At 38.8% G+C, this 19,259-nt stretch overlaps 1 protein-coding gene across 4 annotated transcripts in view; it reads right to left on the bottom strand.

The window, feature by feature from the left end:
* Nucleotides 1-19,259, bottom strand: part of MPP7 (membrane palmitoylated protein 7) — a 146,304-nt gene that overhangs the window by 48,824 nt on the left and 78,221 nt on the right. For all 4 annotated transcript variants that reach the window (XM_032181658.1, XM_032181659.1, XM_032181660.1 and 1 more), the window contains exons 5-6: nt 15,244-15,321; nt 10,627-10,707 (exon numbers count right to left, since the gene is read on the bottom strand). In XM_032181658.1, the coding sequence (XP_032037549.1) occupies nt 10,627-10,707; nt 15,244-15,321 (159 nt within the window). The remainder of the gene's footprint in view (nt 1-10,626; nt 10,708-15,243; nt 15,322-19,259) is intronic.

Below are 19,259 nucleotides of genomic sequence, written 5' to 3'. Positions count from 1 at the left end.
CGAACTTCCTTTCACTCAAGGGTAATTTCCTTGCCTGAAAATGCAGTTTCTTGATTTCAGATTCACCAATCTGAACTGATGGGTTTACCTGCAGCTGGTAGCCAGACAGCAACAGCCAGCAGAAAGCTGAACTTTCTGCATCTTCAGACTCCCGTTTCCTTTCGCTCATTGTTTGGAGCCCCAGGAGACGTTTCCAAAGTTGAACTATCTCAGTGTTCACAGAAGCACGCAGCCTGCCCGTGTCATCTGGTAAAGGTGTTAATATTCTTCCAGATGACAGCCCTATGTTTTTCCTCAACTGTGGATCACAGCAGAATAACCTCTGATTTTAAACCAATACTGAAGAATTTGAACAAAGTCTTTTACATTCACAATGTGATTCACGTAGCTAAATTGTTCTTGACTGTTTTTGAAATAGGGCTTGGTAAAGCCCTATTTAAGTAACTTCCAAGAGCACAAAATACATGGTTTGCAGACTGGAAAATGCTTACACATCAGCACCCTTCCAGCATCTTGGCAATCCTTGATGCGTTCCTTTTTTGAAGAAGTGGCAGCATCCTGACAATACTGAAACAATGGGTTAACAACTGACTGATGGGTCAGGCTCAAAGGGGTATATAGGGTTACACCAGGCTCATAAGGGTACTGGGGTTACATCAGGTTGGCAGCCAGTCATTAGTGGGGCTCCTCAGGGCTCCATTTTGAGGACAGTTCTCTTCGGTGTTTTCATAAATGATCTGAATGCAGGGCTTGAATGTATACCGAGTAAGTTTGCAGATGCCACTAAATTAGGAGGAGCTGTTGACTCCCTCCAGTGCAGAAAGGCCTTGCAGAAGGATCTTGACAAATTAGAGGGCTGGGTGATCTCCAGCCTCATGAAATTTAACAAGAGCAAGTGCCGGATTCTGCATCTGGGACAGGGCAACCCCGGCTGCACGCACAGGCTGGGGGCGAGAGGCTGGAGAGCAGCCCCGTGGAAAGGGGCCTGGGGGCTGTGCTGGAGGCCAGCTGGCCACGAGCCAGCCGTGTTTATTATGTTTGTTTATTAAACACTGTTTATTATGTTTTGTTTATTAAACGCTGGCTGCTAGTGAGCATTTTCATTTCTACACATCCAAGACGATTGCGACACAGGCTGTCCATTTGACACCAGCTCAGTTATCACTTGAGCTGGAAATGAGAGCCTTTCCAGCACAATCTGATGATTGTTACTTAAATATATTTATTTATGATATATTTACCCTTTCATCTCCTTTATATCATTTTATATCTATGTTTATGATACATTGCGTATTGTTATATGTACGCTCTGTCAGTTCCTAACACATTAAGAGTGTGCCACAACTGCTTTCTAATTTTCTCTGGCTATCAGGTGTGAAAAATCAAGGCTTTTCTTGCTGTTTTTAAAAGGACTGTTTTGCTATTAATTTTGATTTTACTTCTTCCATTACAGTAGCAAAATCATTCCAAAACATATTCTCCCAGAGCTCCGAAACAACAAAAAAAAAGTTTTCTAAAAAAACTCCTTTAAATTATGGCTGCAAGTGGCAATAGAAATATCAAGTTGAGTTCTAAAACTGAAGAATTAACTATAGAACCTATTTTCCCTCTAACAAGGTTGTCAAAATATGCGAGGGAGGGCTTCCCCAAATGGCAGCCTGTTGCAAATGGCAAAAAACAATAATAATTAAAAAAAATCAACTGAATAACCCACCTTTTCACTCATTTACAGCTTGTACACCTATCAGAGAGCATTAAAAACATTATATTTGGGAAGCATAACACTGACCTTAAAATTTCACTTCCTTCCTCCACCAAATCCATAGCCATTCCTCCCTTCAAAACAGCAGTGTGCAACCTCTAGCAGAACACAGGCACCAGGACTCAGAGAGAACAAAGATTAATTTTCAAACCACATATAAGATTAGCCTTCGATCCGTCTATCCAAACAAACAATGGGGACATTTCTATTAAAAAAAGTGCATGGAGTCACCTCTGTCTCCTTCTTTCTCCTTGGTGCTCTCTTTTGCAAGTAAAGGAAGGAAAAACTTTGTAGAAGGATCTCATTCACTTCCTAATGAAGTCTCCCCAGCGCTGTCCGTGTCCTTCTCCCCCAGCTTCATGGTTGGTGTGCTCAGGACATCTGCGGGCTATCCACCAATGTTTTACCACACCGTCACTGCTTTGTTCCCTGCTTACTGAAAATTTCCGTATATTACTTTGGTGGAAAATAAATATTTCTCTCTCACTGCTGGTATTTGACAGCAAACCACCCCAAATTAAGCATGTTCTTGCTGATTTACTTAGGGGCTCTGATTTTGAAAATGAGCAGTAGGTAACTTCCCAGTTGACATACAAAGAACATCATGGTCCAGCTCACCATATTAATAAAATTACACTGGTTTTATAGTAAAATCTTTCAATGAAAGAGCACAAATCCTGTAACCAGGCCTATCAGCAAACCTCAGAGAGCACTGACAAATAAATAGTTATAAATCGTGGACAATTATGCTCTCTAAACACATACTGTAGTCTGCGTTACCATACGTGACCATGAATGTTTCATAAAGAGGAGAACAGTCTCCCAGGACATGAGCAAAAATAGAAAACATTGGTTCAGTCAGGAAGACAAATCTCAAAAGGAACAGAGCCAAAAGGTCCTCCAAGTGCTTGGGATGCACTAACAGCACAAATGGAGCTCAGATGTTAACTGACCTGAAATTTGTGTTTGGCTTCTCCAGATGCAAAACCTGAACAGTTGTAGGCAAATTCCAACAATTTCCAGCGGAAAATGTTGACTTTGCAGAAACCGCATATTTCAATGAAAAATCCCTGATGGAAAATCCTCAGCAAGTCTAATTGCAAAGGAAATGGCGGAAAGAGGACAAGGTTTACATTAAGATTTTTTTTAATTACATGTTACAAGAAATGTTTCATAAAATTTTCAAAGAAAAAGCAGTTTTTGGTTTATATTATTATAGCCCAATATTTTCTTTGAGTACTTTGTATGTTAAAAGTTCTTGTAGAAAAATGCCTGCTGCTTCCTGCATAGTAAATTATATTGTCAATTTTTGCCAGTAACTGTAGGGCAGCTTTATAAAGCTCTGCTGATAAAGGCTTACAATGTTTATTTTTTTAACAGAACAAGTAGCACTTTGATCTGAGCAGTCTATTAGGACGCTCCAAATCCAGTAAGCCTCAGATGGCACAGGTGATGGTATCAGCCGTTTATCAAATAAAGGCTAGAGTTTTACAAACTTCTCAGAAAATATAAGAAAAAACAGAAAAGGATAAGACAACGAGAAAAGTATGCTTCAAGCTATAAGAAGCACTTTTCTTTTTTTTTTTTTCTTTAAGAAATCTAAACAAATATGGGGAACAGTTATGTGAAGAACACAAACTGCCCTGGTTTCACCGTCTGCAGCTTTAGTTTTGTTTAACTCCTGCTTATATTCTGAAGGAAAGCCAAGGAGGAACGTATTAGATGAAAATGTTTACAAACACAAATTGTTTATGCTTCATGAAATTGGAATTCAAATACATTTCAAATAAATTGCAAATAAAACAGCAAGTGTAAATCCTATATACAGTTTTCTGGCATATGTATCTTCATCATTTCAAGGCAATTTAAAAAAAAATTGAAAACAACTTAGTGTAAAGAATCTGTATTTTCTCTGAACAACATATTGAAGTTGTCCATGGATAAATTAATCTGAAAACATTCCCAGTCATACAAGAGTGGTTTTCCCTTTACTCTGAAAGTTATCTTGAGAATACTTCCAAAATTCTATTCATTCTACAGTAATAAAAGAGAAGCCAAGAAAAATACTTAAAGAATGTCCACGGCTTGTTCCATGCACAGCTACAGGTACGGCTCCCGAAGTGTTCCAAATAATTTACATTCTCTTGTACCATGATGCATTGAAGTGATTCACAGTCGTGCCTTGTGTCCCTGTTTATGTACCTGCTTCATGTTTCAAACTAGCAGCTGGCAATCCTTTCAGTGCACATAAACAGAAGATAAACTCTGCTGAAATAGGCAGAACCACCACTGGCATTCTTTGGAGGTTAAAAAAGTTTAATTTCCTCCAGGTCACAAGCGGTATAAACATCCTTCAAAACAGTTTTAGCACCGTGGCAAAGGCTTTTAAAATAATTATTGTTCTGCTTAGCATACCAGTGACCACAAAGGGCATATTTTATACGAACTTAAAACACACTAAATTTACCATAACAGGGACTTCAAATGATAAATTTCTCATTTTAATATGTAATGATTAGGAATGTAACTGCCTTTATAAACAAAAAGTTAAGAGCAAGTGAGATATGAAAGATCTATCCTGAGTCTGGGTCAAACTGAGTATAATTGGGATAAAATTGTTCCATGGACTAAAAGATGGTCCATCCCTTCTTCTTACAGTCTTTTAGTTTACAACCACAAGAAAAAAGTTCCTAAAAAGTTCACTCCTATAGTTGATTGCTTTGCTTTTTCAGGTTTCATGTAATTTAAAAAAAATAAATAGCAATTATGCTCTTGTGCTATGGCACTGTTCCAAAAAGAACACGTCTTTTTCCAGTTAGTTAGAAAATGAATTGAGAGCTACTATTCATGAAAGCCTTTAAATTAAAAGTGGAAGAGAATTTGAAAGCGTTAAAATACTACATGGAATATGCAAATTAAACCAATGCTGCATTTTGTTTCCTACTTAGTAGGATATTGATTTCTGTGTATAAAGGGCACTAACACAAAAAAGCCACCTTAAAGATTTTGGAGCAAAGAACAAGACAAACATCTACACTGATGAAAAATACCCTGTAAATATATCAGAAATCTAGGAATACTGCAACTTTCTAAATTATTCTTTATTCAGTTCAACTGCAAATACTTATTAAGGGATTTTCTCCCCCTGTATCCCCACTGATGCAAGATCAGCTCTCAACAGAGGAAGTACTAGCTTTACAAGTACCTGTGCAAATTCACCTTCCTTGTTCAAATTAGTATTTGAATGTATCTTCTAAAAATTGTAGAGATTTTTCTGGAGAGAAAAAAAAAAAAAAGGTGCACACACATTTTGCCTACTTCCTTCTAAAAAGCACAGAAAATTTTGTTGGTAAATAATACTGGTCTAGGTTTATTTCTGTTTTAGTATGTCATTAAAAGCTGCAGAATGTATACTGAAAAAAGAAGCAAATATTTACAAGAGAAATACTTAAAGAAAAATATTGTTGATATTCTCTACATAATAGGTTAGAACAGTAGGCAGAGTTAAGGTCTAAGTCATGATAATGGCATTTCCTTGATATCTGAAGAGAAGACCTTAGGAACTACCTTACACTGAGAAATACAATCTTAAGAATTTTGTTCAGGTTTCCCAAAGTGTACATACAAAATAGTTGCATACAAAATAGTGGGGCAGTTCTCAACAGCAAGTCAACGCTCAACACACTCACCTCAACTCCTCTTTCCAGAGTCCAGAACATGTAGTCATGTTTAAATGACAGAAGGACACCAAACATCCATATTTTAAACTCACCTTTGGTTAAAAACTATACTGAGTCAAAATCCTACCATTACTCGTTAAAAAAAAAAGTTTAATTTTACTGTTAATGAATAAATAAATTAAAGCATAGGTTAATTCAGCCAGTTGTAAGTTCAAGAAAACAAGTATCTGTCCTAGCAGAATACTGCATGCCATGCCTGCCAAGTGCTCATTGAAAAACCTTCATCTTCCTAGTCCCTTCCATCAGTCTACCTGGCTCTTGTTCTCTTCTATTAATTGTATCTCTTTTCTAATACATCCTGAACTCACTCACTCTTAGTTTGATCATCTTTCATATTTACTACATCTGCTTTCTTACAGTATCTGTCACTGTGGTTCTGCCACGTGACCGACAGGCAACTCCACTGCCCACTTCTGTTCCCATCTGCTCCCACTAACATATAAAATCATTTTGCTAACTTGACTGTGACAAGCCCATTAAAGTCCAGAATTAAATTCCCTTTTAGAATATACCTTGTGTTAGTATCTTGAATCTCAGTCATCCAATTCATATATTCCAAGCCCTTTAATCCTATATATATTCCAATATTTTCATTCCAATGTATTCAATTGCATAACCATGAAAAATAAAATATTTTGTATCTACTTATCTCACCTAGTTTTTCCTCCAAAATGAGTGTTCTCAGACAACAGCAATGCTTCATAAAAAGCCAAATGACTCTACTAACACATCTTTCTCAATTGCACTGGTAGCTACTTGATATATTATCATTTTTAAACTTTCTGCCATAATTTTCACAACTATGTACAGCTCCCTTCTTGACATCCATTCTGTTTCCTATCACATACATTCCTTCAATCTCTTCAAATTATAAACTATTAAAGCCAAGAATATTTACCTCTTTATCCTATTATTCTTATTTTATAAAAGAACACATAGGAGCATCTTCCCTTAAATCAGAAAGATCATTTTCTCATGTATATCCTCATAATATATTCTAGTTTTTCTGTTGCAGAAAATATAGAAAAAAGAAAATGAAGCGTCCTTTAAGAGATGTGTTTAGGGTTATGTCAAACTTCATGTGCGACGTACTTACAGCTCACAATGAGTAACTTTAATGTTGTTGTTAGAACAGCATGCTAAGGGACACTTGTTCCTTACATGGAAAACAGTATGATACCCAAGTTCCTCACGGTGCTTTATTCAACCATGCAAACAATCATATAACTTCGATGTAAATCCCTGTCCGTCAACAAAACTAACAAAACTGGAACATAAAACAGAAATCTTGAAAATACAAACCATCTTTTAAATGCTTCCTTCATAAAATAAGCAAGGTAAGCTTGAAGGAGGATGAAAAATAATCTAATTCATAGTTACACGTCAGGAATTATGGAAGTCTTAAAAGTCATTCCAGGAACAGAGAAGAAAGCCAGGAGCAGGTTGCAGTATTCCACTTCCAGCCAGAAGCAGGAATTACCACCTTCAAACGCAGCTCATCACCCTAATTTATACAGAATAGAGGCTTACAGAGAGTAACACAGTCCCATTCCCTGGAGGTTATAACAAACACAACCTCCTCCCCCGTGTTTATAATGAAAGTGGTGGGTAGCTGTTTGGCATAGCACCACACAGACTAATATGCAATTAATCTAAAGCACCAGCTCTGGTGTTGAACAAATGGAAAGGATGAAAAGAAGCCCTAACACAGTCAGAATAAAGGCCAGGAGGCAGGGTGTGTGCTCAGGAAGCTTTGTACTGCAGCCACTGGTGCTTCAAGGCCTCGGCTGCCTTGTGGGACCCAAGGAAGAGAGGAGGAATGCAGAGGCTGCTGAACGGCCGAGCACACAGCACTGAAACACACCAAGGGTCTGTGAGTGCTGCTTTTACACTGCCTGGTAAGCAGCTCAGTAGACCTGTTATAGCTGCATACACACACATTTATTACCAGTTACCTTCCTCAACTGGTTTGATTGCACGTTTGGGGTTAGGACACACAAGGGCAGAAGATATGCATTGCTGCATTTATGATTTCTGAACAAGAGATAATGAGAATGAGAGATTTTCTGGACTGGTTAAAAATGAAACATTGCATTCAACTCAATTCAAGGTCTAAGGTATGGAAATACTGTTCTACTTGTTGTTAAGTAAAGCATGCCTACTGAATGTAAACTACAAGTCTTTACTGCCCACTGGAATTTAAAAACACCAGACATTGCTGGCCTGCATCCACAGCACTCTGCAATTGTATTTTAAATCTCCAACACAAATGCAGTATCTTACACGCAGATAAACAAATCCACTTGATTTCTTCCCGGAGCTAAGTGCTCTGCTCTACATCCAGTGTTCTGTTTTAATCAGGTGAGATAAAACACAACCACTGTTAGTTCATATAATTGTGGTAAAGGATGTCACAAGAAAAAGCACGCAGTGTAGCTGGACATCGCATCCAGTTTTTAAAAGACCAGCAATACCCAATTTGTTTGTTTGCTTGTTTGTTTTTCCCAAAAGAAAATGGATTCAAAAAAAAACTTTGGAATAACTTTTAGGACATTTTGAAAATCTCAGGTCTGATAAATGTAAATGTCTCAGAAAAGTTATTTTCTTATTTAAAACATTTTGCTCTGGATGAAAACCACGAAACAATAAAAACTTTATGCATACAATAAAAAACTTTACAAATCAGATGCAAACACTCAGAAATATATTCAACAAAACAATATTGTAACCCAAAAAGAGAATATGTAAATATTAATCTAAATCATACAGTTGCTGGAAACCTCTCCCAGTCTTTTTCTGCATGTTAACCAAACCTGTGCAGTTCCAGTCACCTTTCTGGACCTGTCCCTTTGCACAGCCAAACGTCTAGAAGCAGTGATGTAGTGTAGTGAACTAATCCTAGCCGTTCCACACCATGCCATGAACGTGTTACAACAGAGCTGGAAGAAAGTGGAAGCGCTCCTGCTGGCTCCAGCTAGCACTGGAGTTACAAGCCAGGTCAGGAGAGGAAAGTTTCCCCTGCAGAGTAAAACACAGCCAGCTTAAGTCAATCCCAAATTAAGCCATACAATTTTTCAGATAAAGCCTACCCAGCATCACTGGAAAACATGCATCAGTTATCCCAAGTGATTTCAGATGTGTGGAAAAGAGTTGTTCTAGACATCGTTTTGCCCCAGGAATCTAGATGGGAAGAAACAAACCCTCTCCAGGCATCAGCCTGGTGTGAAGGGCTAGAATATCTTCTGCAATGTACCGCATAAGCTCAGATACGACTGAGCAACCTCAAGAGAATCTCACACGAGCAACTGGAAAAACTGAGCCCCAGCTCCTTTGTTCATTTCCCTTCCTGCCCAAGAGAGAGGAGGGAAAGCATCTGAACCCTGTGACTCCATCCATACTTGTATGTGCACAACGTGATGGAGAGGGCAGTGATGTTCACCATCTCTCCCAGTAATGCTTGCCAGGAGATGGTGGATGGAGAAAATAATGGATGGGAGAAGTCTCAGGCATACTGTCAGCTCTTTCCCCTAAGATGCACAAACACTTGCAAGCCATGCAGGACCGGGAAACCTGTGTCTTGTGCTGGCTGAGCCAGGCTGACCATGCAAAGGGCTGGGTACCCTACAGCTGGCCAGCTCCTCCTCCTGTAGCCAAGAAACACATTTGCTAGGTTACTGCACCTGTTCAAGCACATTAACTATAGCGAGGATAAGAAACTTCTCCTAAAATCCCACTAAGATTATCATATTGCATTTAATAACTCAAATGTAACAGCGAGATTGAGAGAGATACAAAGAGACAGCAAAGCGGTGAGGAAACAAGAGAGCTCAAATGAGAGTGAGGGGGGCGAGACAGCAAGGGGGGGAGAGAGGGAGACTGAAAAAGAGAGAGAAAGGGAGAAGGAGAGGGAGAAACGCAGTAGCAGCAAATTAGCTGTCTTCAGACTCACTACACTAAAGCTTCAGAAGTGTGACACGCGTGAGCAGTCACTAAGGAAATACCTGCAGGGACACTTACAATCCCTGCAATTTAACGCACCGACTTTTTCTCTTGTAGTAAGCCATTGCCACTGCTTACCCCTTCGGAGAAAAACTGGCTTGTCACTTTGCAAACTAGGGAACACTCAACTGCGCAAAAATCTTTTAAGAAGGAGATACAATTGATCTTTGGTTTAAAATTTTGTAGCCCTTTAAAGATACCAGAATGTCAGGTTTTGACATCAGTGTTTTACAGGGAATATAAAGAAGCAACTGTGCCTTACAAAGCGCTCCTTTCCACAGTTTTCCCTCTAAACTCATCAACTGCTTCATTTAATTAGCATTGCAAAACGCACCTAGAGCACGGAATTCTTTGTTCTCTTCACAGTGGAAAAATAACGTGATAGTGTGCATTAACAACAGTACACAGGGGAGGCTCTGACTGGCTACGAGGAAACAATTTTTACTATGAGGATAATTAGGCCTTGGAAAGGGCTGCACAGAGAGGCTGTGGAATGTCTGCTCCCAGGCATTTCCAAGACGTGGTGGGACAAAGCCTGGAGCAACCTGCTCTGAACTCAGCGTTGACCCTGCTTTGAGCAGACTGCTGGACTAGACTTGACAACCTCCCAGGGTCCCTTCCAACCTGAGTGATTCTACGGTTCTATAGTCTACTGACAGTTGCACCACGGATTTTGGCTGAAAGTTCTCAAGATTGTAATTTTTTGAAAATAACATACGTCAGGGACTTTCTTTTTAAGTACCAGGTCACAGCATTTACGCACCATGTGGTTAAATCAATGACATGACTGATGATCTTGTAGCAAATGCACTTTTTACATAAATGTATGCAACGCATGCAATAAAAATTAGCTAAAAAAGAAAAATCAAGCATCTCCTTTTTGGAATATGTGTTGCAAATAAAAAATGGCTTTCCACTGATTTCCTTTTATAAACATCAGTAACAGCATCATAATCCATAGGCAACATTAAGGGTGTTTCTTCAGGAAAGGTATTTCCTATTAACACTGTGTCCATTTCTCGGAAACGCATGGATTTGTTACAGCAGACAGAAACCCAGGCAGCCCTAGAAAGCAGCTGCACACACCCATGCAGTCAGCTCTCTGCAGGTGCAACACATCCTCACCTTGAGATTGGGCTTTGACAGCAGTTTCAGCAGTTCTCTGATCTCGCTGTTCAGCGGCTTGCTCTGCAGCTCCTCAGCCAGCTGTGGGGGAGATTGAATTGACACAGAGACCATTAGGAAAGCATTGTTTTACCCAGTGCATCAGTGACAACCTCGAATCTATCTTGTTCAAGGTTATTACTTTCCAGTGTGTTCAAACAGAAGCCAGCATGAAGAAAAACACCATCAATCACCGTGCTTCTCTTTCTGGCCCTCAGCGGACCAGATTTAAGCCAGGCCTTTCGGCTCAGTTTAACACAAGTAATCATTTCTGGCACCGGTGCAGCCAGATCACATTCTGATTTATAGCAATGAGGGCAAATCCCAGCACTTCATTTAAGTGAATGGCCCTTCGCGTGCAGACAAAGGACTGCTTGTAAAAATGACTGGATCAAACTTTGACACTGTCTATAAAAAACTGTTTCGAATGAGGTGGTGAAATCCACACTGCTTCCAAAAACCCACAGTAGCTGTGCTGTTTAGGAGCAGGATAAGAAAGCAAAGTGCCCCTACAGTGCAAGCAATCTGAACCTTTTATTATGTTTACACATACACTGGAAGCAGCTTGTTAAACGTGAAGCAGGTTAATCGTAATACAGTTTGTAACAGGTCATCAGCAATTCAAGCCCCTAAAATGCACAAACTCTGTCCTAACAACAAGATCGGTAATTTATGTTTGGTTATATTACAAAATTGTGGTTTGGTGAACAATAGAGCAGCAGTCTAACATTTAATCCCATGGCTATTTGGCTCACGTCTTTAGTTTTTCTTATCACGACATTCTCAACTAATTTGGACTCAGGAGGCATATTTTACTACAGGATTTCAGACGTCAACTATTTTTCCAGAAGGAGGAAAAACTAAAACATATTTCACAGCACTGAACTTTGGTTTAAAATTCTGAAGTACACGGCTCATAATCCAAAACGTGATTTCAGATAATCGCTTATTTTCTTTGCACTAAATCACTATCATAAAAACGTCTCAAAGAAAGATTGGTTATTTGCAGCAAGTAATTTTATTCATCTAGGCTAATTTTAAAGTCTTACTTGCAGTTATATAAATTTTCAAAATAAACTTGTATAGAAGTACATTGAGCATAATTATATGTAATAGACAAGCCTAGAAACAGTTAAAGACAACATCGAACGTAGCTTGAATGCTTCTTTTTTCACCTTCATATTAACACAGAACTACCAGAACTGAAAGAAGAATTGATCACCTACACTCCTGTAGCCTTTATTCTTGGACAAAAAAAGGTTCATCAAATACATCAAAATTAATCTTAACAATATCTGTGCATTAATACAGAAAGATTAAGAAACAATCACTGTAGGAAAGGTCAGAATGAAATATTTTCATATTTCTAAGCCAAGTATTGAGGTAATCTGCCTGCAATTTAGTCTGCTTGTTCTATGAAAAAGCTCACCAAAGGTCTGCAAAGCTGAAAATAATCTGTGCTAGGAATGACAGCAGTTCAATGACACAGGTTCCCCTTTGTTCTCTTTTCATTCTTTAGCTTGTACTACTCATTGCAAAATAAAATCTATTCATTTGTGTTGTATTGATGAAGAGTAGCAATCACTCAATAAGAATGACTGCTTCAGCACTTCTCTCTCAGATGAAATGTGTACAGGCAGCTGTTAATTCAGCAGAGCTGGCATTTGCTTTGGTGGTACAAACATAAATGCAGGTACATAATGTTTAGAACAATGAGGAAGGCAAAGAATATTTTGTTATTGCTTTAACAGATGTTTGAATCTCATCATAATTTAAAAAAAAAAACTTGTTCAGAGATGAAAAAATTAAAAAATTGTTTGCACTCACATCATTTACAAGAGTTTTCCAAATATTCCCATAAGAACCTTAAAGGCTCTGTGTAATAATACCCTGTGCTGTCCAGAGAAGCAGGAAGACAGAGCTGTGTTTCCAGATCTGCAGACAGGTATCACCAGAGCTGCTTACTGGGATTCTGGCAGTCCAGCTCTGGCTTTTTATTTGTTGTTGTTGACATGCAGAGATCTGTGAGAGCTGCTAGGAGCTGTGCAAGCTATATGGAATATTTTGGCTACACTGATACCATGCTAATCACCTCATATGACAAAGGCTGCAGGAAGAGCTGTCAGAGGAACTCTTCCAATATTCTCCGTGGAAGGAATCATAACATTTTAATAAGATCTTTATGAAAAGCTCTGACTTTTCTCCTGGAAAGGAAAAGCCAAAACAGTGGAGAGACACAGATTTAGAGTGAGGTTGGAGATACAGAGAACACCAGGACCTGAGAGTTTAAAGTTTCTTGAGAAAGTTCTGACTTATTTTGTCAGTACCAGAGGCCTGATGTATGGTCTATACCCAAGCTCCAGCAATGTTTAATTGATTTGCATGGAATCAAGAGTCCTGCAACAGACGCTGCTGCTCCAAAATAAAACTCAAACAGAATCTCTGATGGAAAAATCAGTCAAAGAGTCACTGGTGGTGAGGAGTGAGAAGGGATGGCAGCTAGGAAAATGTTTAGAAAAGAAGCTTGTTATCTCTGAAATTGATTCAAAAATCAATACCAAAGGGAAGAATAAAAACACAGTCCTTAAACATTTTAGTTACATTAGCAACACCTCAAATTTAGATTTTAAATCAAACAGGAAATACATGTTTGGTAATAAGAGTATCTCCTTCTTTGTTTAACTATAGAACAGCTACTATCACTAGGAAAAAACATTTATTTAAAGCCTATTAAAAAAAAAAAGCGTGTCAATATCAACATGCTCTTCTATCCCTGAAGCTGACAATTAGTCAGAGGAATGTGCCAAAAAATGAACAACGCTTTAATCCTAAAACTCCACGGGTTTTGGAGTTACAAAACACACTGTATGTAAATTATATTCCTCAAAGTTTGCTGATAACTACTAAAATATTCCAAATCCTGCAAAACACTAACCTGACTTCAGCTGCTAGAGGACATCCCTGGTCTGTGGGATGGTGCCCCTAAAACTAGCTGCTCAACTGCACCTAAGAAAAAATGAAGTGCCTGCAAAAGAATCATTAAAAAGCAGCTGTGCTTCAAAAAAAATTGGCAGATGTCTAGAGATATTCGTGTCCTGACACGTGTACATTCTAAAAATACTACCATATATACATAAAAATACATTCACAGGGTAGAAAAAACCCTGACCCTTCTTAACTGAAGAGTGACAGACTACTTCAATTTGGGGATTTCCAACACTGTACAATTTAAATGGAGCTGAACAAAGAATGAGGTTGCTCAGCATTTCTGCAAATATCAAGAACTAGGATCTGCATCCAAAAATAAGAAACGATTCTTATTAAGAATTTTAGCCCTGAGATCCGTAACAGAAATGTTAACAAGGATTATTAATATGTCATCAGGAACTTAATGAAGAGAATTTCAAGCAGCTTTCTAATTTTCAAAATTACTATCAACATTATTCAAAGCTACTTGACAGTTAAAAAAATATTCCTAATATATGCCTGATGTCAAAGCTAATGCATTATTATACCTAGCATGCTATAGGATATAGCTCTCCTCCTACTGAAAAGTGATTAAATTACATTATATCCCTTTTTCTAGACTTCAAATGTTTAATTTAGTTTTTCTTTAAAATGTTATCATTCTCTAATCACAACATTAACAATTAGTCTAATTTCAAAATCGAACGCTATCAATTATAGCAAAAGATAGTTGAGATTGTAAAACATCTATACCATACCTGAAGTTTCCAACACGCTTTATTTGAAACAGATCCTAACACACATTACCTTTTTCAAAAAACAACCTGAAATCATCAGGTGCAACAAAGATTTCTGGATTTCACCTAAACCACAGTTTATTAAACATTTCTCTGTCCTGGCCTACCTCAAGTTCAGTCATAGTTTATACAGGTGTGTGCACAATTCATCTGAATCGTAGAATTAACCAAATAGAAAGAAATGGCAGGTTGGATTTTTTTTTTCTTTAAAATAAAAATTATAGTAACAGGAAATTAACTACTCCATCAATGCCGACCACTTTTACAATTTATTTTTTGGTTATAAAGGTAATTTGGAAAGCTCCAATATCCATAAATCACTACTGTACTTTTTCTTAAATAGTTTTTGTGTGTGTGTTTTGTTTTATTTTTTAACAAGCCTTCTTCCTAGGCATTTCATATGCCTCATTTCTGTAGTATTATCTGTCATTTTTCATGTTCTGTCAGCAGTGCTGCTATCTCATTTGTCTTTATTTTTCCAAAGCATTCCTCTTGTCTGTGACTTTCTCACAACACTAATAGCTGACAGCTTTTTCCCTCCCCGTAGAATTCCAACCTGTAATTTCTATTACGTAGTTACCAAAGCAGAACAAGAGGCTATCTAAGATGCAATGTTTTTATAACAGGCAAGTGAATAAAAATCAAAGTAATATCAGCAACAAGCCCAGTGATGACAGCACCTTTGGAAACATTTGCAGCTTCTTATGATTTCAGCTCAGAGGATTACATTCATATGTTTGCACTATGAGGAGTTCTGCTTGCAGACAGTTTTTTGGGAGACTTGGTACCAGTGATCTCAGCAGGGGACACTTACATCATCTGCCAAGGCTGCTGCACTGTGGAGTATGGGCACAGGGTTCTGTTTTTCATAATAATGCAGTTTTTCATGGATCTAGAAGACAATAGCACAAAACGATAAGTTTATTTAGCAGCATGAGAACCATTACAAAATACCCCCGTCGAGCTAACTGATCTGTTGAGTGTCTGTAACTAGAGAAACATCCTTATAGTAACCTACAGGCAGCAATCATGTACATGTAATTCATCATCATCCTCTGTTGAAGTGCTAAGAATATGAAATCAGATGGAAAAAATGCTCAGTATGTAGACCAACCCACAGAAAAACTAAACATTTGTGATTTTTCTCTCCCAGCTTTCTATGTCCATATTTCTAACATATTGCTTTAAGTATCAATTACATTTTATATTGCTGCTGAAAACACAAAGCATAAAGTGTTTATCCCCAAGATGGATATAAAAAACCCTGTAAATTATGATTTATGAAGTGAAATAATAGCCTGCCACCCACATCTTGACAGACAGCTTGGTGGAGCGGCTGCCGTCATTAAAATAATTCAGAAACAAGGGCAAAGTAGTGCTAATATGAATTCTAACACATCTGAAAGAAAAAGGCAGTCCTTCAGCAAGCTGAAGTCATTTAGGAGCATTTAAAGTTTTTAATGAGGAGTCATCAACATTAAAAATGCAGCGTGCTTTGCTTCTTTCAAAAGGGGAAAGGATATACCATCATTTAAATATACAGCCTCTTCCCTCCTCCACAAGTCAAGCATTTCAAAATTTAGTTTTTTTCCAGTGTGAAAGCTTAAACGAGCCAAAATATTTTAAAGCTTCTAGAAAGTTTCTTACAAGTTGTTTCAGAATGGCATAAAGTAACATATTCAACATTCAATTTCATTTACACAACTTTCCTCGAGATAGACAGATACACAAATACGAATTCAAGTAATAAAAAAGAAAAAAAGAGGACAGCAGTCTGAGCTGATGCGAACACACCTCACCCTTAGGGTGCTGCTGCCTCCTGAAGGAGGCATGGGCTCCAGATGGTTGGAGGAGTTGCAGACACAACCTCTGTGCTTGGCAAGGCGAGGAATAGGAGGTCTGGCAAGGAGCTCGGCTGGGGAGCCCCTCGTGTCCTAAGGGTATGGGAGCCCCAACGATACCTTATCCCTTCCTAGCATGCCACTGGCAGAGGAACGGCTCAGTGGCTGGGCAGCCAGGAGAGCTGTAAAGAAAGAGCAGCACAAGCAGTCCTCGCTGCACACCAGCAGCGTTTGGCATCAACTGGGTTGTGTCCACGTTGCACCGCTTCCTCCAGCCTCCCCTCCTCTCACGCTTGCTTTTCCTCCCAGCATCCCCGCTCTTCTCACTCCCCAGGACCCCCTTGCTCCTCTCCCCAGCCCTTTCTTTAGGATTCAATCCGAACTCCTACCTACACCCACGACAAGCTCATGCTACGCCAATGATGCTCGCGGGTTTTATTGCTTCCTGCGGGGCTTCGGAGCAGCCCGTCACACGCCTGTTCCTACAGACTACAGGACGAAAGGTCCCTTGAAGCGAAGGCCATCTGACACTGCGTTGACGCCATGTGCCATAACAAGACCTAAGTCGTGGTTGATTCCTTCGTTATTTCCATAACCCGGGTCAGACGGGTTCTCCAAGTGGGCTGCCACAGGAGGCTGAAGCTCTGAAATGCCAAGGTGAAGCACGAAGACAAAACAGTCGCTGAGTTGCTATTGTAAAAGGATCCCTTCTGACCAGGATTAGTGCTTCAGCTAGAAAATCAGCGCAAAGCACTGTTTTCTCTGGAACGAGAGTCTGAATTTTACATAGCTGATGTAGACATTGTTTACTCTGAGAAGTAAGGGTAATCCATATTGGATGTGACATAAAGTACAAGTGGCTGGAAAACTTCATATTTCCAGCTTACAAAGCACAGAAACTAAACAAAACAAGGAGCTGCAGCTCCCTGAGTTTAGTAGAAATTTGTGATTTACTTAGACTGTGAACTTGAGTAACTAAAAGGCATAATAAATCAAAAAGTCTCATATCCATCATTTTTTGATTGCTTCAGCCAACATCTTGATTTTATCCAGGCTGAGCTTCCGTCAGCTCCGAGGTTAAAAGCAGTCACCTCTGCTACCTTCTACTTGCTCAAAGAAAATCGAGGAGCCGCTTCCAGTGGAGCTGTTCTTACCCTGGACAACCTGAAAGTGTCTTTACCAGTGAAATTGAAAAAGATGTCATGGCTTTCTTGCACAACCTTTCTTGGAACAAAAATTGTAAATATATGCAAGAAAAAATAGGGTTTTAAGAGGATGTCCCATGCAACTTCAACAAGTTATTGGTTCTGCCAATAACCAGCAAAAGGTTGGAAACCAATTTTTCGTTTTCTAACAGTGGATATCAGAACCCAGCTAAGCATGACGGAAATCATTATGATTTTAATTGATATGGTGGAGTTGCGGAAAGTAACTGCCTAACGAAATCTGGTGCAAGCAACAGAAGCTAATCAAGGAAGCAGGAAAATCTTGCTGTAATTACAAAATGGTTCTGCGTAGTGGGCTTTGCTACATCAGAGTGGAAGTTTTATCAGTTTATCCGTTACCAGTTTACTGTACTGACCCTGGGACTGCCTCAGTTACATGTTCTATGGAAAAAGACACGGCAAACTCAGCACACTGCCATCCAAGCTGGAGTATAGGTGGTGTCTTTTTCTAAAAACATCTGACATGATTTAATGGGTAGTGTTTTGCTTTGTTTGCTAAATTAATCTTAGTGTGTTTTTTAGCAGATCTTTGTGAGGCAAAATCCGTCTTTCACCTCTTTGTAACTTGAAGGAGTTGCATAAGCAAATCTGAAACAACAACAAACCAAAAAACCCTCTGGTCTGTGCACAAAGCTGCAATCAGCGCACAATACAAGGATTACCTTTCAGATCAGTATAAAATTACCATCATAACATTAAAATGCTACTTCCTACTGCTCTCCCTTAGATACCGCCTACCTCTGACTTCTGGATAACCGATGCATTTATAATATATGCAGCACTTATACATAATAGCTTCCTGAATGCAGTCAGACAGGAGATTTGGTGCAATTCAACTGACAAAGCAAAAGTTTCAGCGAGGCAAAAATATGTTTTGAGGAAGCTTCTTCTCTCCAGGTGTCCAGAAATGCGTGCCAAGATGAGCTGCTCCAGGATTTTCCCACAGATCGCAGTAAGGCTGACGGAGCTGTAGTTCCCCGCATTGTATTTTTGGCCTTTTTTTGAAGATGGGTGCAGCACTTGCCTTTCAACTCTGTTATCTCTCAAGGATGGCAGGGCACACTTGCAAACTCACCTGGTAGATTCCGAATTTCCCAGACTTCGGGGTGATGGATGACTGCATTTATGACTACCACCTTCAGAAAAACTGCGATGTGCACTGCTGAAATTTGTGGCAACTTCTCCACGTACTACCTTTCAGCTAATTATTTTCCCATATATGAAATTTTTAAATCATGCTAATATATCTGCAACATTATATTTCCAACATTCAATTCTTACATAATTAGAATTTAATTTTTAAATCTGTAGATTTAGTGACAGCATTGATGAAAGCTTTTTGGTGGTTCAAGCTCTGCAAACCCAGTTGAAAAGCAGAAAAGGACAGTGCAGGTCCTTTGCCCCTTTGGAAGTCTCACTCAATGAAATTAAACAGTAGTAGGGATTGAAATAATCCTGAAACACTTTGAGAGAAGTGGGAGTGGACTCGATATGGTAGAAGAGAGAGCATTTACTATGTAAGATAAACCATTTCATATTCGCAACCATTTATTTGAGCTTCATTTTAAAGAATTTTATTTAATATGAAAGGCAAGTGTATCTTGTATTCTGTGGCCATAGTACATGGCCTGGGATTTTAATGCTATTGCCATCTCTCTAGAAGAAATCTATGGGGAGTCTAAGCTTGTATCATGCTTTAAAAAATAGAAAATACACTACATCTGTTTCAAGTTCTTCTGACGTTTAAGTGTAAAGCTGGAACC

Source organism: Aythya fuligula, chromosome 2, assembly GCF_009819795.1.
Source record: "Aythya fuligula isolate bAytFul2 chromosome 2, bAytFul2.pri, whole genome shotgun sequence".
Taxonomy (NCBI): Eukaryota; Metazoa; Chordata; class Aves; order Anseriformes; family Anatidae; genus Aythya; species Aythya fuligula.
This window is presented reverse-complemented; position numbering and strand designations above follow the sequence as displayed.